The 20,878-nt window shown below is 37.3% G+C and overlaps 3 protein-coding genes across 7 annotated transcripts; 1 reads left to right on the top strand and 2 right to left on the bottom strand.

Moving 5' to 3' along the window:
- Positions 1–130: 130 nt before the first annotated feature.
- LOC119991208 (monosaccharide-sensing protein 2-like) lies at positions 131–7,762 on the bottom strand. Of its 4 annotated transcripts, XM_038837480.1 has the most exons (8): positions 7,555–7,762; positions 7,104–7,161; positions 6,733–6,749; positions 6,165–6,305; positions 5,342–5,908; positions 2,877–3,826; positions 1,990–2,177; positions 131–792 (listed from the first exon to the last, which is right to left on the bottom strand). In XM_038837480.1, the coding sequence occupies exons 4-8, from the start codon at positions 6,241–6,243 to the stop codon at positions 351–353; spliced, it is 2,226 nt and encodes a 741-aa protein (XP_038693408.1). In that variant the 5' UTR covers positions 6,244–6,305; positions 6,733–6,749; positions 7,104–7,161; positions 7,555–7,762; the 3' UTR covers positions 131–350. The 4 variants fall into 4 exon arrangements, with proteins under 4 accessions (XP_038693408.1, XP_038693407.1, XP_038693406.1 ...); XM_038837479.1 differs by lacking the exons at positions 6,733–6,749; positions 7,104–7,161; XM_038837478.1 differs by lacking the exons at positions 7,104–7,161; positions 7,555–7,762 and having other exon boundaries at positions 6,681–6,754.
- A 3,021-nt stretch (positions 7,763–10,783) lies between these two features.
- Positions 10,784–16,135, top strand: LOC119990665 (calcium-dependent protein kinase 26-like). Of its 2 annotated transcripts, none has more exons than XM_038836684.1 (9): positions 10,784–11,293; positions 11,758–12,564; positions 12,796–12,939; positions 13,040–13,192; positions 13,658–13,773; positions 13,953–14,120; positions 14,517–14,741; positions 15,065–15,213; positions 15,851–16,135. In XM_038836684.1, exons 2-8 carry the CDS (start codon positions 11,814–11,816, stop codon positions 15,185–15,187), a joined length of 1,680 nt encoding a protein of 559 aa, XP_038692612.1. In that variant the 5' UTR covers positions 10,784–11,293; positions 11,758–11,813; the 3' UTR covers positions 15,188–15,213; positions 15,851–16,135. The 2 variants fall into 2 exon arrangements, with proteins under 2 accessions (XP_038692612.1, XP_038692611.1); XM_038836683.1 differs by having other exon boundaries at positions 10,792–11,293; positions 11,725–12,564.
- Positions 16,136–18,605: 2,470 nt separating this feature from the next.
- On the bottom strand, positions 18,606–19,455 carry LOC119990667. The gene has a single exon (XM_038836686.1). The coding sequence runs from the start codon at positions 19,304–19,306 to the stop codon at positions 18,887–18,889; it is 420 nt and encodes a 139-aa protein (XP_038692614.1). The 5' UTR covers positions 19,307–19,455; the 3' UTR covers positions 18,606–18,886.
- Between the last annotated feature and the right edge of the window lie 1,423 nt (positions 19,456–20,878).

Below are 20,878 nucleotides of genomic sequence, written 5' to 3'. Positions count from 1 at the left end.
TGGTGCAACTGCAGTAGCCCTATTTGTATTACGAAAAATCTTTAGTCTTTTTAATGAGTGTTTATCAAGTGTTTTTCTTACTTTCACCAATGATAACGCCCGGGAAGAAGAGAAGGAAAAAAAAAATCGATGCTCATCAAACAGATTTCTTCCCTCAAAAAAGTGCTGCTATAAATTTCAACAGGACTGAATTCACAGACTATGCTGTGGGGCTTGAGACTCATCCAAAATTCTTCAAAAGAGCTGATGAAAAATTACGTCTTTTTCTCTTTTTACAGAACGAAACAAAGCCAACCAAAACCAACATGCATTAAGAGCTGTCAAAACTTTCGATTTGTCATTGATCAAACTCACTCGTTTGTTGCATCGACTTGCTTAGCTCCGATGGAGAAGAACTCGGAGATGACTTCGAGGGGCATGCCTTTTGTTTCTGGGACTTTTAGGAAGACAAAGATCCATGATATGACGCACACAACAGCATACATCGCAAAAACACCAGCAAGTCCAATGGATGTAAGCAAGACAGGGAGTGTGTATGTGACTATGATGTCGCCAATCCAAAATGTAAGGGCACATATGGCGATGCAAATGCCGCGGACCCTTGTTGGGAATATCTCAGAGCAGAGAATATTGGGGATCGGCCCAAACCCCATAACGAAGCAGCAAAAGTAGACTACAACACAGACAGTCGAGATTGATGCATTTACAACTTTGCCAAAATTCACCACACTTCCGAGGACAAGGATAACGAGAGATACTATCAGAACAGGAATTGTATTGAGAAGCAAACTCCTGCAATAGTTGACAATCAAGAATAAATATGAGAAAGGAGAATTTAAAAGTGTAGTAAAAAGAAATGCATAAAATGTCATCATAAAAATGTTAGCAATTCAACATCTTGCAACTCCACCTCTTAACACAGCCGGTTCTAAGCTCACAGATAAACGATGTTGTGATATATTGACAGCCAATATAAAACTTTGCCCAAATCTAAAAACAAGACGATGATTCAAGGAATCTTGCATTTTAATTCTGAGGGAAGTTGAACAACAAATGGTTGCTTTCACGTTGTTGTTGATATTCTTATAGAGCAACGTGTATCAAAAAAACAGGACGACGAAAAGTTCAACGTCTTAAGCATAAATCCCTTGCTCAGTTGACAAAGTCAAAAGCAAGTAAAACAGCAATTACCATACCTTGGTACATCTTTAGTTCTAACTTCTAAGCATATCTATTTTGAAGCCCCAAAATTCCAGGCACAGAGATAAATTGCAGCAAGATAGGTATATCAGTCTATGCATAAGCTGGCTAGACTAGCCAAGCTTCTGGCGATCCAATTCAAAGATAAAGGAAGTCATCCATACACAATAAACATAAAAGATAAGAAAAGGCTATTCAGCTGAAATTGTATGAGGAACAAATCTATCTTTACTAATTAGTAATTACTCACCCAAAAAAAAAATCTATCTTCTTTTTTCAAGCAGAAGCCAGATCATCAGGGAATAAGAGAACGAAAAACAGGCAATAAATCATTATGCCTATCAAATACTTTAATTAATACTATTCAAATCTGAAATGTTAAAACAGCAAAGGACATTATAAGTTATAACATGGTCCAACTTTTCATCTTCATCCATTGAGCAATAGGGCGAACTAAGCCATACAACCACAACCTAGTTGGGTTCAAGCCTCCAGATCCCCATTAAATTTGCCTGCATGATCTCATTCCCTTTCCACTTATTGCTACCAGAAACCCCATAAACCATTTTTTTTCCGGAACTTCATTACTCACATCTAATATGTTATCTAGGATATGGCAGGCAGTCAGCTCACTCATTCACTGGTTTAATAAGAACGGCAACAAGCTTGTTCATGCATGTATACATACAACTTATAATAGAGAAATTCATCCATGCAATGACATCATTATGCAATATTTAAGGACGTAATTGTGCCAAAAGAAGTCTTAGATAAATGGAAAAAAGTTACCTTCTTCCAGCTATATCCATAAGCCTCATGGCTATAGCTATGCAGGGGAGCATTAACAAGGTTGTAACACCACTGATAAGCAGGGATGCCGAGGCAGAGCCAATGCCCATGTTAGAAAGAAGGACTCCCACACCTGCTTGCTCAAGAATTTGAGGAGTGTAGTACAGAACACCATTTATACCAGCGAACTGCATAATTGAAAAAATCCAAGACAAAAGAATCAATTGATCCTAATTTTATAAGTCTGTAAGACTTGGCTTCACAACACAATGGAGCTATCTTTAAAGCTAAAGGAACTACATGAACGAGAACCAAATTACAAGTTATATCCCTAACTTCAAAAGAAAATTTGAAAGAACAAAGGTATATGTAAAAAAATAAACATATTGCCTTACTATGTACATGAAAATCACCAACGAAATATATGTTCCACCAATTCCAACCAACCGAAGGAAAAAAAAAAGAGAGAATAATGTGAGATAATAAGCATAGGGAATTTGTAACTCACTAACTCCTTATTCAAAATTTTACAGTTTCTGATGCAATAAAGAAGGCCAAAACTTTTCAAGGCCATGAAGAATAAAGATAAAAAAAAGTTAAATGGTGATTGAATAATAGGTGTTGATACAAGCACATGTAATTGGTACACCTTAATTAATGGCATGGAAAAGACTTTTTTTTGGTAAGTCGTGGCATGGAGAAGACTATAAAGAGTAATGCCTATGCACCAAATTCCACCTAATTTTATGGTTTTAGAAACTGAAAGCAGCACATAAGAGGTAATGAAGAACCATTCCATAACAAGATATAAGCAACTGATAACAAGGAAAGTTGCATTATATTGCCTGCTACACAAGCATCCAAATAGAGTAAATGTCAAGGGTTACCTGCTGGAGTATTTGAATCCCGATCCCAACTGCCAATGCACGCTTGACTCCTGGTTCAAAGAGGTCTTTCCAACCAGGTCCTTTAGCTGCAGTTTCAGCTGGGTGAATCATAGCTGGTCCAACTGGATGCTGATTCAAAAGCTCCTTAGAATAAAGAGCCGATTGACTCACCACGGCAGCAGCCTGTATAACTTCACCAGCTGCAGGGACATCGGCACCAGAGATAGAGACTAAAGACCCACGCCGAGATCCCGGAGTTCCCTCTTGGTGTAAATAAATTCTTTTGAATCCACCTTCCTTCTTACCGTCATGACCTTCTTTCTCAGACCATTTCCAAGCCAACTGCCAGCCACTACCAATTCCCATGCTGCCAACTGGTTCTCCATTTTCTTGCATCAGGCTGCCATGTCTCATGCTTGCAAGACTTCCATGAGCAGGTGCAACCATGTCCTTATCCATGCTTGTTGTCTGACGTGAAATCAACGGACTACGCAAGTTGTCATCAGAATCACCTCCACCAGCATCAGCATCAGAGTGGCACTCTTCACCCTCTCTAGCGAGACTCTCCTCATCCCACTCCTCATTCCTAGGTTGATTCCCTCCCACACTGAACATGCTGCCAAAGTGTGGGAAAAGTGTGCTCCCTCGCATGCTTCCTGTGTCAGGAAGCTTTTCATGTACACTGCCAAAGAGAGTGACAAGAGGATCCATAAAAGCCATGCTCATGTTTGCCAAGCTACCCTGTCGCGACACAATACCAAGAGTACTCTGCCCAGTGAGAGGTTTGGCAACCCAGGAAAGACCTTGTTCAGGACCATATAACTTAATTTGGTCTTTCTCGGTACATATATCCTGGTCATCAGTGAGGTCATTGGCTGGGCCAATAATGTACTCCTCCAGCGATGTTTCACCCCCAACTTCAAGTCCCTCGACCAGTAAAGCCATCTCAGCTGTTATTCGGCATTATATCTGTTAGAATATGTATATAAATTATGTGAAATGCCCCAACCCAACAAGTTAACCTATTGGGTTGAATGACTAAATAACTAATCTTAACATGGTATCGGAGCAGGAGGTATTGGGTTCAAAACTTAGCTTCCACAATTTAAACCCACAATTTGTTGTTGCCCCAAGTGTGGGCCTTTGTGTGTGTGAGAGTAACCCTAGTGTTGGGCCTCGTTTATTGTGCATATGTTGGGCCACCAGATTGCCCAACCCACACATGAGGGGAAGTGTTAGAATATGTATAAATTATGTGAAATGCCCCAACCCAACAAGTTAACTTATTGGGTTGAATGGTAAAGTAACTAATCTTAACAATATGTCAATATCATTAAATTGACATCATATCAAGCCTGTGCAAGGCAGTGATTGATTTTTCCCCCTCTCAAGGAGAGCAATAACTCCTACTAATGCCAATTATCAGAGAAAAAGCAACAGATATCACATGATTAAAGCATTGAAATGCACCGGGAAAGTGAATAACTACTGGCAATTGAATGCTTGTACTCTTCTCTTCTATCAGCCCCTCCAAAATCAATCTAGTTATACTACATATTTTCTTCCATTTTCTGTTTTGCTTTGATTTTCACAAAATATGCAGCGTAAGAATTGACGGTAAAGCCTTGTAGGACTTATTTTATTGACAAAACAAAACGATTTATGACATATGAAACCAGGAGCTATTTCAAAAAAGCTGGTACTAACATGAACACATTCAAAAAGGTGGTCATTATCATCAATGTTAACCCCGAGTATTTGATTTTGATACATGAATGGAGTTGACAGACCAGAAAGACTGATACCAAAAACAGAAAATAATGCCGTAGCCCGAAACACCAAAGACCACCAGATATTAGGACTGCAATAACAATGGGGATACCAGGTATCAGAGGGCAATATATAGGCACTGCATGTGTAACTCACGCATAAATCATCCACTACTACATTTATGTGTTTGAATATTCAATTACCAGCTGTATTTTTAAAAAAAAAATCTACAAGGACAGAACCGGTTTTGAATTGAGAAGGAGAATAATTATCAGTGCACTGATGGATTTGTTAAATTCATGTATTGCTTGAATTGAGGAGTATAATGATCAGTGCAATGATGTATTCGTTAAATTCATGCGTTGCTTGGATATTTAATGATGTGCTTCCCTTCTTTTGTCTTCAGAGGATCCTATAGCGTGAAATAGCACAATTGACTTGATTTTAATCACCCCGAAATGACTTTGAGAATGGATCACTGCTTCTCTAGCATCCAGGATCCTAACTACTTTGCCAACCACAAACCCACATGGAATATCATTAGTTTCAACAAAACTCCCAGTTCTAGTTATATGTCATGCCTACCCAAGCACATGAATGCAAGATCTTTATTCAAAACGAAAGCTCTATGCATAGCAAGTATTCCACAGACAAAATTACCAATTATTTTGAAAGAGCAGAGAAGAAAAACTAACCAGTGACATCTTCTCTTCCGCGCAACCTCTGCAAAACACGCCTGGCCTCAAGCATCCGTCCTTTACTCACAAGCCATCTTGGCGACTCAGGCAAGTAAAATATAGTCAACGCAAAATAAATAAGAGATGGTATAGAAAGAACCCCGAGCATTAATCTCCAGCTGGGTGACTCCATCAATGACATCCCGAAAACCATACAATATGAGAGAAACATTCCACCAGATCCTGTAAACTGGGGAAGAGTATTCAACAATCCCCTTATTTCAGGGGGGGCTGTCTCAGATATATACACTGGTACCAAAGTAACAGCCAAACCAACCCCAAATCCATCTAGAAGCCTTGCCACGAGTAGGACATAAACATTAGGAGACCAAAACATCACAAGACCACTAACAAAATAAAGGACTGATGAGATTATCAGCATAGGGCGGCGGCCTAGATAATCTGCAATGGCTCCAGAGCATGTAGTAACTAATGTGGCCCCAATAAGAGACATGGCCACAATTAGGCCTTCAATAGTAGGCTCACTTTCCAAATTAAATTCCTTCTTTATGTACAAAACAGATCCTGCAGCAAAGACAGAATATTTCCTGATAATGGTTATAAAAACCCTAATCTACATCACTCATCTTTCATAAGGGGGAAATAAATATCAGTAATTCAAGTCAAGGACCACACCATCAATCAAATCTAGCAACAATGTTCGAGAAGTCTAATCTAAGGCACGAATATATTAACATTCTCACGATATTCAAGTGAACTTTGAGTATGGATAATTCATAAACATTGTATATCAAAACAAATGTTTGAAAGCATGAATTACCTGCGATGGTAGCATTATCCCACCCTTGCAGTAAGTTACCAATAGCAGCAGCAATAGCCACAAGCACAGCTCCACTCATCTTTCCTTTCCTAGTGACACCAACCTTGAGATCTTCTCAGTACCGCAAACTAATTTAGATCCCTAAAAAAGAAAACCAAAACCACAGATCAAAACAAGCAAAATTGTTCTTGCGCACCCAATCGCCAAGACCTGAGCAGATCAACACCATATCTAGGAAAACAAACTCAAAAGATGAAATGATAGAGACAAAAATAAAAAAATCCAGATATCCAAATCTTAGAAGAAAACAAAATGAGTGATTTTTTGGTTACCTAGGTAGAGGAAGAGAATAAAAAAAAAAAAAAGCATTGGGTGGTGAAAGTATCAGGTATCATTAGACCCAGAAAAAGCCTTCAAATTTCCATCACTTGGCATCAAAAAAGTGGTTATGCAAGAGGAGGTATTCTAATAATAATGGGAAGATGACTAGGAAATAGAAAAAAGAAAAGCAATAACCTAATCTGCGGAATGAAAAAGTAGATGAGAAGAGCCAAAAGAGAAACAGAACTTGAAGCCCCTCTGAAACTAAGGGCCTGCCCGTTTAGGGCGTTGGAAGGGGTTGGGTTGAGAGGTGTTGGGTTGGGAGGGGTTGGGGGGTGTTGGGAGGTGTTGGTATTTTTAAATAGAACCTTTGTTCGTTTTGAAGGGGTGTTGGGAGGTGTTCATTAAAGTTTTATGTATTATATTCCAAAAATACCCTTTATTATACTATTTAAAGAACCTAACAGGTAATATAAGAAGGGGTATTTTAGTAAATTCCGGAATATAGGGAGGTTTTATCCCAACGGTCCCGAACACCTCAAACAGACAAGGGTTGAGAGATGTTCGGGACGAACCCAACCCTCCCCAACACCCCCCAACACCCTAAACGGGCAGGCCCTAAGACAGCTGCCCTCCGAAACTCTCTCACAGCGCTGCACGTCACCACTTCCTTCCTCTGATTGCTCGCTCATATAAGTCAGAGACAATTTCAAGCATGATCAGTAAACACGAGAAAATCTCCCATAAAGTTAATTTCTTTCTTGTCATCAGGCCAGTAAAATAGAAGAAGATTCTCTGATTGACAGAGGCAGAAACACCATAATGTAGAAATAAGAGTCAGACATGATAATGCTTATCTGTCCAAGACCCACTACACACAAACTGGAACTCCGGAGATTGGATTCTTCTGGTCTTTTACAACGATTATAGGCATATTAAAATTGGAGGCTCGTACGGGCATACATCCCAATAAGAAATAAAGAAAAACTGGTCTTTCACCGAACTCGTACAGTGACTAGATTGGGTAAATCTTGGGTTAAAAGAGTCCCCAGAAGAAACAGAAGCATACCTGAGAAAATGACCTTGGATGTCTTTTTTCCTCAATGATCAAAACATGGAAGTAAAAAAGAGAGAATTAGTGATTTAGGGCTCACACCAGAGCTCCTGTTCTGGGTAAGTAACCATATGTAGGTGATTAAAAATCTCGCGAAGGGTTTGCAGTGATTGGGACAAGATGTGGGGAACTGGGAATCTACCGAGGAGGAGAGAATCGAATCATATGAGATCCACCTATCCTGTTTCGGCTGTCAATTATTTGGAATTTGGACCAACTAAGCCCATGTCTGGCTGGCTCCCAATCATGTTGGCTGATGTCAAAGACAAACTCAAATTTTGTGACTTTTTAAATATAGATGCTTTTTTGGATTGTTTGTTCTTTGAGATATTTTATTTGCAAACCCATATATGTTTGTTTGGTAGGTAATTTTGACCGTAATCTATATATATTGATAAAAAATATGATAGTAGGTATGGTTTTTTGAAATGAAATGCTGATAGGTATTTAGTTGTATTTTTACTGATAGTATATATGTTGTACGTGTAGGTGTATTATGTACTTAGTTGTAATAGATGTAAAGAAATAGTAAAATAAATAACAAATCATTTATAAAATTAATAAAAAATTAAAATAACTATATTACCAACAATTGCTTTTCAAATAATTATAAATACTTTTTATTTATAAAATAATTAAACTATTATTAACTAATCCCAAATAAAAAGGAGGAGAGAGAATTAAAGTATTATAGTCACTCCAATGTAAAGTGAGGGTGAAAAAGGAAAATGGCTACAAAAAAAGAATAGATTTGTCGAAAAGGGAACAATTTCAGAAATAAAAATATATGGTTCATAAATTGTCTCGATTTTTTGAACAAAAAATTGTCATTTGTTTGGCGTAAACAATTTATGATTCAATGACAACATATTGTTGATAGAAATGGTCAACCAAACGAGGCCGTTATCTTTACAACAACAATTTTCTCCATATAAATTTACGTCATTTTTACCTAAATTTACATCAAATTAATATTAATAACCTTAAAATACCATTGATTTAAGTTTTCAATAAAAAAAAAATGTTATCTTTACGCACAAACTAATACCCACCCACCAAATTAATAGCAAAAACCTTTTAGAGTACAGAGAACAGAACAGCAATTAAAGATATAAAAACACTGAAATTATACTGGGCATTGGTTCAAGAACTCATCAAGGAATCAACGTCTGCATTGCCAAACAAACTCACAACAAATATCAACTTCTTCTAAATGCCCAAAACCCCCAAATACCCACCTCGAGAATCAACCAAATTCAGTGCAAAGTCTTGGGCAAAAAGCCGAAGAAAATGGGCTTAATTGAAATTTGTGTCAACGAAACAAAAAAAAAAAACTCATAAGCCCTCTCTATCTCTCTTTTCAAAGATAGAAACTTTGAGCTATTTTTGTCAGTACATATTTAACCATTTATATTCCAATATCAATAGAAGACATATAATGTAGTAAATCCATGCCGGTCAATCTCTAAATAACAAAAAAATTTCTCTATAGTGATTACATCTAAGTCAATTAATTCTAAAAACCGTTGAATACGATGTTGATATGCTACATCCCATCCATCAACGTCTATTGAATGATATCTATACCAATAATTTGTCACTGGTGGGATCGGACACTCATTAGTAAGGCTCCACTGCATATGAAATCACAATTTCAATCAATTCGTCCAACTTTAATATACAAAACTAAAGCAAATTACACTTTTCACACCAGCATAAGATAATCTTCCTGATTATCCCCTTGCTCATCCTCCAACTAACCAGCCCCACTAGTCATGTCTTCATATTCTCTATGTGTACTAGTCGATGCAATAGGCTCCACCTCAATTTAAGCCCTCGATCTCTAGTATGTCTCTCCATCATACTTTCTTTGGACTCCACTTGATCACTCTTTGCCATATAGTACTCGATCTCCTTGAAGACAACATCCCGATTGATGAAGTACTTGGACGATTTACCATCCTCACACAAGAACTTATAACCCTTTATACCTTCTAAGTATTCTACGAATATAAACTTATTGGTTGTTATATTCTTTAATGCTGATAGAGAGAATCATGGGAAAGAAATTGAAATTATGCAACCATTCATTCACTCACAAGACCATGAATTGTTTGGATTTCGGACCCCTAAGGGAATGTAATGTATGGCTGGATCCCATTCATGTTATTTGATGTAAAAAAAAAAAAAAAACCCAAATTTTATGATTTTTTAGCTTTCCCTTTGGACCCTTATTATTAACAAGTACCAATGTATCATGATCTCGACAAGTTGTGTATGTTAAATAATTAACATTATCAAACTGTAGTAATTCATTACAGGCTCTTGTAAACAAGTTGTAAATGTTTTCATGATGGTGCTGTTGAATATTGGCTCACAACCATCAACCATGCGTTTTTATGGAGGACAGTAATTCTGCAATCAAGCGCTCTTATATAAGAGCATTATTGGGATGTGTGATCTCCTAGGAAGACAAAGTCGTACGGGCCCAATGTATTTACGAAAACCAGATAATCCAAAACGAATAATATTATTGGTGTGTATTGGATTGGAAATCCTAATATTTGGTGGCTTAGAAAGTTCAAAGGTATTAAATGCCATTGAATTGATTTGAAAGAAGAAATCCTTCTTTGATTTAGAGAAGCCATGCGTGAATAAAAATGTTAATCATCCCAGTAAATGAGATCTTAATCATCTCAGTAATTCATTTTGTTCCTTAATTGATATTAGTGTAGGGGTCTTCCATATATGGTTTAAATGCATGGGATATGATCATTATTCTCATGTTGACAATACTATTCATATTTCGACTTGGAGAGATTGCAGCCAAGTGCAAGACACACAACAAGAAGTGAGATACATCCAAGTTTGAGAGAGAGCACAAGTTCGTAGTGAGAATTTGAGTAGTGAGAGAGTGTTTGTAAACTTGGAGAGACAAGAGTGTTTTTGAGGGAATACTGGTGTAATTGGGTTTTGGGTTTTGGTTTGTGAGTGGTACTTATCACAGAAAATGACTTTTAATCAACAACTTAAAGAAGTTTTTTTTTCAACAAAAATACTAAAAAAGAAGAAGAAGAAGTGAATAGGAAACTTCTGTAATGGCCAAATGAGAGACTTGGCCTTCTAAATTTAGGTGCATCCTCTTTAAGCCTAGGCTGTAAAGATTTGACCAAACACCCACCAGTGAAGCCAAAAATCTATTGGATCATTTACATTCCCAGATTTACTCTCTTCCTCACCCATAAGGGTCAACCGGTCAACGGCGAATCTGTGCTTCTCCTTAATATTTTTTTCCCTTTTTTTATGCCTCTTCATTTTCATTTTGTAGTGTAATAATTATTATCCAAATTAAAAAAGAGGAGGAAAAAAAAAAAGAAAGGGAAGGAGAGGAAGTGTTTTTTTTTTTGGTATTTTTTTATTATTGATGCTGATTTTCAGGAATTAAAAAGGCGGAGTAAGAGAAGAGAGGGGGAGGTTAGCTGGTCAGAGCACGCTCGTCCGATAATGTTTCCCAGCAACAGCATCAACCCTAAAATAAACATTCATCAATTCATAATCCATTTCAAGATTTTGGGAACTTCGAGTAGACTGCTGCTAGTTTGTTTCTGATGCCACTTTTATCATCTTCAGCTCCTTTGTTTCTTTCTTGACGGCTGCTCGATTCATTGCTCCATTCATCTGCATATATCACCTGGTACAGGATCCATCTCTTTCTCACTTTTAGTTAATTTATTTATTTATATGCTGGTATCAATCTATATCTTGATCTATTTACTTTATTAGTTAATTTATTTATTTATATGCTGGTATCAATCTATATCTTGATCTATTTACTTTATTATTTTGTGGGTTTCTCTCAAGGTTTGGTTTTTATTGTTGTCTGATTGTAGTTTTCTTTTGCGAATATTGGTAAAGTAGTTGTCTTTCTCTTTCTATAGTTTTGACACAAGTAATTAAGTTTTTCTGAAGTAAATACTGATTTAGGGTCTGATCTGAGATGGGTTGCTTTTGATTTTGCGTGGATTAGGGGATATTGCTGCAACTTTTTGCTGTTTGATCTTGAGGTTTCTTTTTCTGGGTTTGGACTAATATGCTTATGCAACATTTTTCATTCGTATGAATTAGTGTAATTGATGACGCTTTTTTGATGAGGAAAAGGCAGTGAATGAAGAGTGGTAATAATAACAATAACATAGGGGAACAGAGACTGTTTCATGGGCAACACATGCAGTGGATCTTTCAGAGGGAAATTATATCAGGGTACTCAGCCCGAGGATCAATATACCTCCAAGGGCAACACAAATTCCTCTGACCGCTCCAATTCCAATCATTCCGCTTCCAGCCTCGCCACTGCCAGTGATTTCTCCAAAGATAAGTCCAAAAGAGAGAACCATTTACCTGCCATTAGCCCCACTAAGAAAGATACCATCATGAGACGGAATCCTGATACCCAGGCTTACTATGTTATTGGCCATAAGACTGCCAACATTCGTGATCTTTACACACTAGGTCATAAGCTAGGACAAGGACAGTTTGGTACTACTTACTTATGCACCGAGAATGCCACGGGCATTGAGTTTGCTTGTAAGTCTATCTCCAAGAGGAAATTGATCTCCAGAGAGGATGTGGACGATGTCAGAAGGGAGATTCAGATAATGCACCATTTGGCTGGTCACAAGAACATTGTGACAATTAAAGGAGCATATGAGGATCCATTGTATGTGCATATTGTGATGGAACTTTGTGGGGGTGGCGAATTGTTTGATAGAATTATCCAGAGGGGCCACTACAGTGAGAGGAAGGCAGCTGAGTTGACAAATATCATTGTTGGGGTTGTTGAGGCTTGTCATTCCCTTGGGGTTATGCATAGGGATTTGAAGCCAGAGAATTTTTTGTTGGTTAACAAAGATGATGATTTCTCTCTCAAAGCCATTGATTTTGGGCTGTCTGTATTCTTCAAACCAGGTACTTAACACTTTTCCTATTTTTCTGGTAGGTTTGATTATATGGATATCTATATGAATGTAGGTGTTGGGTAGTTTGTGTTTGAATCTAAGTGCATACAAGACTGGATATTGCCTAATGCACCCACGTTAATTTATCTACACGTGTTTATATTGCTAGTTTTATTAAAGGAAAGAATTTCATATTGAACTGCGGTATTTTTTTCAACTTCTAAAGCCTTTATCATTTCAGGTCAAGTTTTCACTGATGTGGTGGGTAGTCCTTATTACGTTGCTCCGGAAGTACTTCTCAAGCATTATGGGCCAGAAGCAGATGTGTGGACGGCAGGGGTGATTTTGTATATATTGCTCAGTGGTGTACCACCTTTTTGGGCAGGTATGCAAAATTTGTTTATTTTTGCTTGTACTTCCATAACAAGAATGAGATTTTTGTTTTATCTTTATTATGCTAAAAGCCTTATTTGCATGTTGTTCAGAAACACAGCAGGGAATATTTGATGCTGTTTTGAAGGGACATATCGACTTTGATTCCGACCCATGGCCCCTTATATCTGACAGTGCAAAGGACCTTATAAGGAAGATGCTATGCTCTCAGCCTTCAGGACGTCTGACTGCTCATGAAGTGCTATGTATGTTTAACCTTTTCCTGGATATTCTAGAGAACTTATCTGTTGTGGTTGGGATTTAAGAAGCTACTCTCCAAATTTACCATTTATTTTCCTTATTTATTACCACACACATGATGCCCGGCAATAACCTAATTATTAATGTATATAGAACTGACATAATACAAGTGGGGGTGCGATCTGTATGCAAAACTTAGGATGTCTTTTTTACGTGCTTTCTGATTGATACGCATTGCAGTCGATGGTAGCTTGCATGTACTGAAAATAAAAAATACATAAGCCAACTTGACATGACTGAGTGATGTAGGAGCAAATATTTGTTTTTTAATAATGGCAGGTCCACGATCTTGTTAAATAGTTTTGTAATAAATATGATTCCCTTCTAAGAACTTTTTGTGCTTCTAGGAATTGACCTCCAGAAAGATTCTGCTCCACTGAGTACTCAACATATTTGTTATGTACATGTAGGTCATCCTTGGATTTGTGAAAATGGAGTTGCTCCTGACAGAGCACTAGATCCAGCTGTGCTTTCTCGTCTGAAAACATTCTCTGCTATGAACAAATTAAAGAAGATGGCTTTGCGGGTAGGTACTTGGGAATGATGTTTGCACTTTGCATGTTGATAAAGCTGTTTTACTATATTTTGTTTCGAAATTGCCTTTCTATTTAAAATGCATATAGTTGATGTTGACTAGTATGCTCCTTTCCAAAGCTAAAAACTTGAACTAATTCTGATGAGGACTTTTGCCTATTTTTACCATAGGTAATAGCGGAAAGCCTTTCTGAGGAAGAGATTGCTGGATTGAGAGAAATGTTTAAGGCGATGGATACTGATAACAGTGGTGCAATCACATTCGATGAACTTAAAGCTGGTTTACGAAAATACGGCTCACAAATGAACGATACAGAGATACGAAGCCTTATGGATGCAGTAAGAAAATTGCTTCAAGACTTACAATTATGTCTTCTGTGTTCTTTCAAGCAAGGAAAAAAGTTTAAAAAAAAAAAAAAAAAAAAAAAGGGAGGAAGAAAGAAAGAAAGGAATATCGCCTGTTTTTGTTAAGGATGTCTAATTTTCAGTTACCTTTTCATTAGTTAATTTTCAGACCTCCCACCACTGCGGGAGCTTTAAACTGCGCGTGACTCCTTTTTTAAAGTTATTTCTCTCTCAAAAAATTCATTGTGTTTCTAGTTTTTGTTGGGCAATGCTTGTTTATTGCAAATTTTCTGAGATTGGAAGGATATTAAAAAATGAGTTGTACTTGCTAATTTTATAGTTCAGTTGTAGATTTTCCTCACTCAGCTAATTTTTTGTATTTGTTTTCAGGCTGATGTGGACAACAGTGGGACCATAGACTATGGGGAATTTATCGCTGCAACCTTCCATCTTAACAAACTCGAACGTGAGGAACATCTAGTTGCAGCATTTCAATACTTTGACAAGGATGGAAGCGGCTATATCACAGTTGATGAGCTTCAGGCGGCGTGTCATGAACATAACATGCCTGACGAATTACTTGAGGATATCATCAGAGAGGTTGATCAAGATAATGTTAGTCATCTAAACTTGGTCTCAATATCTTAAGTAACATCTGCCTTCCTATCTACACCTATTTTAAGGAAATGCGCTGGATGCTTCTTGTTCTCTAGTGCCTTGCCATCCACATTGGCCCTTTCTATTGGCCGATAATGCCTATGGTTCAGGCAGTGGGTGTCATACTAGTGTGTATGCATCTGTATATGTCTTTGTGTGTGAGTGGATGATGCATGATGATCCTATCTAAATTCTGATGGAAATTTATATAACATAAATGTTGGTCTTTCTTGCGTTATTTCTCATTTTCATTTGTTGTTGATCAACTTTTTTTTTCTTAGGATGGAAGGATTGACTATGGGGAATTTGTTGCGATGATGCAAAAAGGAAATGCTGGTATTGGTAGACGAACTATGCGAAGCAGTCTGAGCATGACAATGATAGATGCACCAGGTGCTCATTAGCTGCCGATTATGGACATTGTGTACAGGTATTGTTTGCTTTTTTTTTATATTACAATTATCCCCTTTACTATGAAATTTCGGTAAAAACTGGTGCTTACTTTCCTGTTGTAGAATAATTTCTAACTGGCCTCACATTTTTGATATTTAAGATTGAAAGGCAAGATCAAAAAAGATGCAGGTGCTATTAAAATTGATTTGAACTATATTGATTGAAATGAAATATATGTATATATATATAAACTATATAAAAAAAAATTATTCAACGTGTCCGTATCCTACTTTTTTGAAAAATCACGTGTCCATGCTACATAGTAAAAGACTAGCAAATATACTGGTAAAACTGATAATTTGATGCTTATTTACAGTGATAAATTATGTAGGATTCTCTAAATTTTCTACTGAATGATTAGGAAACATCAGATGAGACAAACTGGATTTTGATCGTTCTGCGAAAAAGAAAAAAAGTTAACAGGTTGCGTGTTTGATTTGTTGTGAAGACGAATGTAAATTTCAATATGGATTTAGCCATTCGAAGCTGACCTCAATTTATTTTCTGAATATCATGCTAATGATGCTTCATTGCTTTTTGTGTCTCGTATTAAATTAATTCCTATCTTATTATGTGATTATTGAGCTTTAATATCTGACTCCAAACGCTGACAGGTTGACAGCAAAGCCTTCTGAGGATGCTGCTTAGCACGAAAGCCAGAAGAAGCAGTTTTGGACCTCCTGAGGGCTTTCCACTCGAGCTTTTGCTGAAAAATATGTACTTGAGAGTTGGTAAAACTTTAGTGTTAATTGTCAAGAGTTATCCTCCAAGTTTCTAAGTTAATTACTCGGTGCGGTGCTTTATTTGAAGATTCGTATTGATTTTGAAGTAAAAAATTAGAAGAAGATGTTATGAACTTGTGATATTGTTCATAAGAAGACCACTATATTAGTTTTTTTTTGCTTTTGCAAGCGTGGTGAGCGCAATGGTAGGTTATTTTCACGTCCCGTGTATGTGGCCATGGGGAGCCTTTTATTGTTGTGAAGTAGGATAGTTCGCAGCTATAATGCTAAATCCAACGTTTGTAGCAGTAATCAATAAAAACAAAAAACTATTAGATTGAAAATAAGACGTGAATGGATGGATTGTAATGGCTTTAGGAAAAAATTACTCCTCGACTGCCTGTGGTTCTGATCAAGTGTACTCAAAGGTTCTCGGAGATGCCAATACTTTGAAGGGTTGGAGTCGACTCTTGCTCCGAATCTCCGATTGCCAATGTAGTGTTTTTCTCTAGTAACTTATGCATCCATGTTCTTGCTCCAAAACTCGTAGTTTATTCCTAATAATAAGGAGGTTTCTTTCTCCTACTTGGAAACAGTAATGATACCTCCATCCACGCATGCTTTATAATGTAATAGCAATTGTAGAGGCTGATATAAACATCCCACATCACTTAAATGTGGGAGTTTGTGATATATTGATAAGGATGACAAATGTGTTCCTTAATCAATCAATATGTTACAACCGTCTCGTGTATGGGTAATGGTTGATTGAGGAAGGTATGGACCCGCTAGTTCTTTTAACAGAGTCACCGACTCACGAACCGGTGTTATCCCTAATTCCCTGATTAAATTTACGCAAAAACTGAGTTTGAAGTTTTCGTTACGTGTTTTTTTGTCACACCGGCGGTGTTTGTTTTTGTTTGTATAGTTTTTGATGGTTGAGATAGAAGGGCAGAAAAGTCAATTCGTGGTGAGCTGTAGCTGCCAGCAGGAGTCCACGTGCCTCCATCACAAGTTTCGTTTGGTAATTACCATTCTCCATTAAAAACAAAAGAAAAGTCAAAATATTTTCTAAAAACAAATGTTTATTTATTTTGCACCGACACGCCAAGTAATATTCAACTGGTTAAACGTTAGACAAATGGCATCAATCCCCATGGCTGAACATCTGACCCTACCCATCTCACCGCGAAAGTTCTGATCCGTTTATTTATTTTGCACCGACACGCCAAGTAGGGTTAACCGGTTGAATAACCGCAATGGTGATTTTTTTTTTACAGATGTCGAGAGTTTGTGATGAATACCAACCAGGTCTAAGTCTAACATCACAAATTTAAGTCTAACTCTCTATTGAAATTTCAGGTTGACAATAGGAGATTTGTCATCCCTTATAAGATAGACTCCAAATCTACTATCTTTCGATGTGGGATTCTCGTAACTCCTCTTCCCCGAGAGTATGCACGTCCTCGTGCATGGTTAGGGTTGGAACACTTCGACCGTCAGCCCATTTACTACCCCAAACTTGTGAGTTGGGATCACATAGCTTTGCCAATCTTCCAATGTCCATCAACTCATTTACCGCCTCAAACTTGTGAGTCAGGATCACAAAGCTTTGCCAATCTTTCAATGTAGGATTCTCATCAATCCTCTTCTCTGAGAGTATGCACATCCTCGTGCATGGCTAGGGTTGGAACACTTCGACCGTCAACCCATTTACCACGCCAAACTTGTGAGCTAGGATCACAGTCTTGTCAATCTAGTGGATCAAGACTTTCCTAGTTATTTAAACTCCCCTCCCCCAATGGATTTGGTCCACTGTCTGCTAACCCAACTCGACAAGGAATGGAATCTAGGATAGGCCCACCTACGATAGTATCAGCCACGAGCCTTACCACCCCAAACTTGTGAGTCGGGATCACATGCCTTGTCAATCCAGTGGATCAAGGCTTTCCTAGTTATTTGAACGCCCGCCCACAATGGATTTGGTCCACTGTCTGTTAACCCAACTCGACAATGAATAGGCTCTAGGATAGGCCCGCCTACGATAGTATCAACGTGCAATCTCAATGAAAGTACCAATAATGAATACCCGTCACACGAGATAGGAGCCTAAGTCTATCATGACAAATTTGGGTCTAACTCTCTATTGAAAACTCAAGTTGACAATAGGAGATTTGTCCTCCTTTATAAGTTAGACTTCCAATCCATCTTTCGATATGAGATTCTCATCATGAGGCCAACAAAAAGAATCCAACAAAATGACGTTATTGTAGATTTTTTTTTTCATGACCCATTAAAATTTACTTTTTTCTCATCCGTGTCCCCTTAGATTTACATTGTTACAATTGCTCTTAACGCTAGACAAATGGCATCAATCCCATGGCTGACCATCTGACCCTACCATCTCAACTGGAAAGTTCTGACATCTGTCAATCTTTCTTACCGACACTTCCAAGCTGTTTCCATGGAACCCCCAGATCCGATTCAGAGTTCAGACCCTCCAAATTCTCCAACTCAGGTTAACAGGTTTCGCAACACATTAATCAATTCTCCAGGAACACACACACACATGATATATATACACATAATAATATCACACCAATAAATTAAACATAGAAATTTTAAAAAATGTAAAGAAGAAGATACGTGGCTATTAAGAAAAGAACAACTTAGCATAATATTGTACAAGTACTCACAATTGATTCTCCAACAAAACATAACAAATAATAATAACCTTCATACAAACAAATATTAAATCTCTCTCTATATATATATATCTAAATATTGATCATACAAATGAAATTAATGGGAAAAAAAGAAGAAAAGAAACCATACAAGAAATGATTGATAGGAAATCACGAATAAGAATATCATATGCTTCATCTGGTGCGCTTAATTATTCCAACAATTCCACGATCGATCCACAGTCTACTTACAAGTTTGAGGAAGGACTCCAATGTTTTCGTCGGAACCGACAAGGCGATGGATCTCGGATTTAAACTTGTAGAAAACGTGTCTCCAGCTTCCCTTGTTGTTGAAACCAAGAGCCCTCGTTTCCTCCTCGTTCATCTCCAGATCTTCCGCGAAGGTGGGCTTCCTCGACAGGATCCATGTCCATCCCCAGTCAAACCATTCCTTTATCGACGACATCGACTTGGACCGAGGAAATCTACTCAACACTGAAGACGAGGACGACATGATCAGTTCTGCACCAGGCTGGATCTTGAGTGACAACGAGGACAGCCTTCTGCGAAGCGTTTGCTGTTCCTGATCTTGTGCTTGCTGCTGCTGATGAGAGACCGGAAGCGCGTCGGTTCTTCTTTGGAATGTTTGGACGATGGAACTCATGGTTGTTGTTTAGAATAATTTCTAGCTAGGGAGAAAGAAAGAAAGAAGCTACGCTAGTTGAGAGAGCAATGGCAATGGCGATGGAGGAAAGATATGCAGTGGAAAGAGGAAAGAGCCAGGGAGGTGAAATGTTGTGTTCACAATAATCACAGCCTGTTTTATTCCTTTTTTTTTTTTGGTGGGATTATGTGGATTGATGATGATGGCTGGTGGGGTACAATTCATTTTTATAGTCCACCACTTTTTCCTAAAATTTTGGGATTTTGCGTTCTAAAATCTCTAATTAACACTAATTAACATTAACTTAATATAGGTATCGATTAATTTGATTCTCATAATGTTTTTTTTCGACAACGCTATGTATTCATAATGAAATCATTCATAAGTGTCCGTAATCTATGTGACATGTTTACTAAGTAAGATGACTTCACAACTTTTTATTTTTTATTTCTTAAACAAAATTTCAAAATGTTTTGTTTCTCAAAATACATGTTAGATTTTAAAAAAGTTAAATTACGTATTCGGATTCAATATGTAAAACTCTTTCAAAAAAGATCCATTGTTGATAGATTTAACATGAGTGTTCTTCATTACATTGTTTTTGAAACATTGTATAAAAATCTGTAACACCTAAAAACAATGTATTTATGTGCAGAAAAGTGTAATAAGAGACTGTTGTTAGTCAGAAACAATGTAATAAGAGATTGCGTTAAAACAATATAATTATCACGTGATTTTGGACGATTATGTATGAAAAACCCTATGAATATATGTCATTTCCATTTTTTCCCCGGTGAGGATTGTAACCACCACTATTCAGATGCACAGTGAATAAATCGAACCTACTCAATAACTCACAAACCACATATGTCAAAAAAAATTGTAACTATCTATCTATTACATCAAAAAAATATAGAAACAAATTCATGTCTTAGCGAAATTTTGTGCGTGCACATCGATATATTGTTGCTCCGAAATGCTGGCACATGAAAACTAGCATGCAACTAGTTTTATTATTACTATGAAACCCAAAAATAATAATTCAAGAAGAGAGGTAACCGTGTTGACCAGTGTGGGACCACTATTTGGTATCGGCCGTCGGTTGTAATGTCTAGATCTGTTTTAATTTATAAATATATACGATATCGAGTAGTGAATGGGCTCCTCATCCCGGTTTTTGTATTTGGAGAGCTTTAGTCATACCTCAATATTTATTAAATATATCCAATTAATAGTAATTCATGAAAACTCTAAACTTTTATAAATAATCTCAAACTACATAAATCAGAGACATTAACAAATATACCCAGTAATCAAATCTGTCATTGCTGATCATATTGTCGTCTATTGGGGTCATTCTCGAGTTGAAGCTTGTCGAAAAAGTGAAATTCAAGCTCGTAGTTATCCCAGAGTCGGTATTCGAGAACAAAATCATCCAAAAATGCCTTGTTTGGGATCAAACTCAGGTAGTCAATTTCCGACAGCGTCTTGACCGGAAAATAGGTGGAATGGAAGCGCCTTGACACGAGGAGTCCAAAGGTGGTATCGGTTTCCTCCAACAGTGGCCAAATT

Source organism: Tripterygium wilfordii, chromosome 22, assembly GCF_013401445.1.
Source record: "Tripterygium wilfordii isolate XIE 37 chromosome 22, ASM1340144v1, whole genome shotgun sequence".
Lineage (NCBI taxonomy): Eukaryota > Viridiplantae > Streptophyta > Magnoliopsida > Celastrales > Celastraceae > Tripterygium > Tripterygium wilfordii.
This window is presented reverse-complemented; position numbering and strand designations above follow the sequence as displayed.

Coding starts and splice junctions, on each gene's coding strand:
- LOC119991208 (XM_038837480.1), bottom strand. CDS start 6,243: ATGAGTGGAGCTGTGCTTGTGGCTATTGCTGCTGCTATTGGTAACTTA. Junction 2,178..2,876: donor GGATTCAAATACTCCAGCAG/GTAACCCTTGAC, acceptor TCAATTATGCAG/TTCGCTGGTATAAATGGTGT. Junction 793..1,989: donor ATGGATATAGCTGGAAGAAG/GTAACTTTTTTC, acceptor CAACTATTGCAG/GAGTTTGCTTCTCAATACAA.
- LOC119990665 (XM_038836684.1), top strand. CDS start 11,814: ATGGGCAACACATGCAGTGGATCTTTCAGAGGGAAATTATATCAGGGT. Junction 14,121..14,516: donor TACGAAGCCTTATGGATGCA/GTAAGAAAATTG, acceptor ATTTGTTTTCAG/GCTGATGTGGACAACAGTGG. Junction 14,742..15,064: donor GAGAGGTTGATCAAGATAAT/GTTAGTCATCTA, acceptor TTTTTTTCTTAG/GATGGAAGGATTGACTATGG.
- LOC119990667 (XM_038836686.1), bottom strand. CDS start 19,306: ATGAGTTCCATCGTCCAAACATTCCAAAGAAGAACCGACGCGCTTCCG.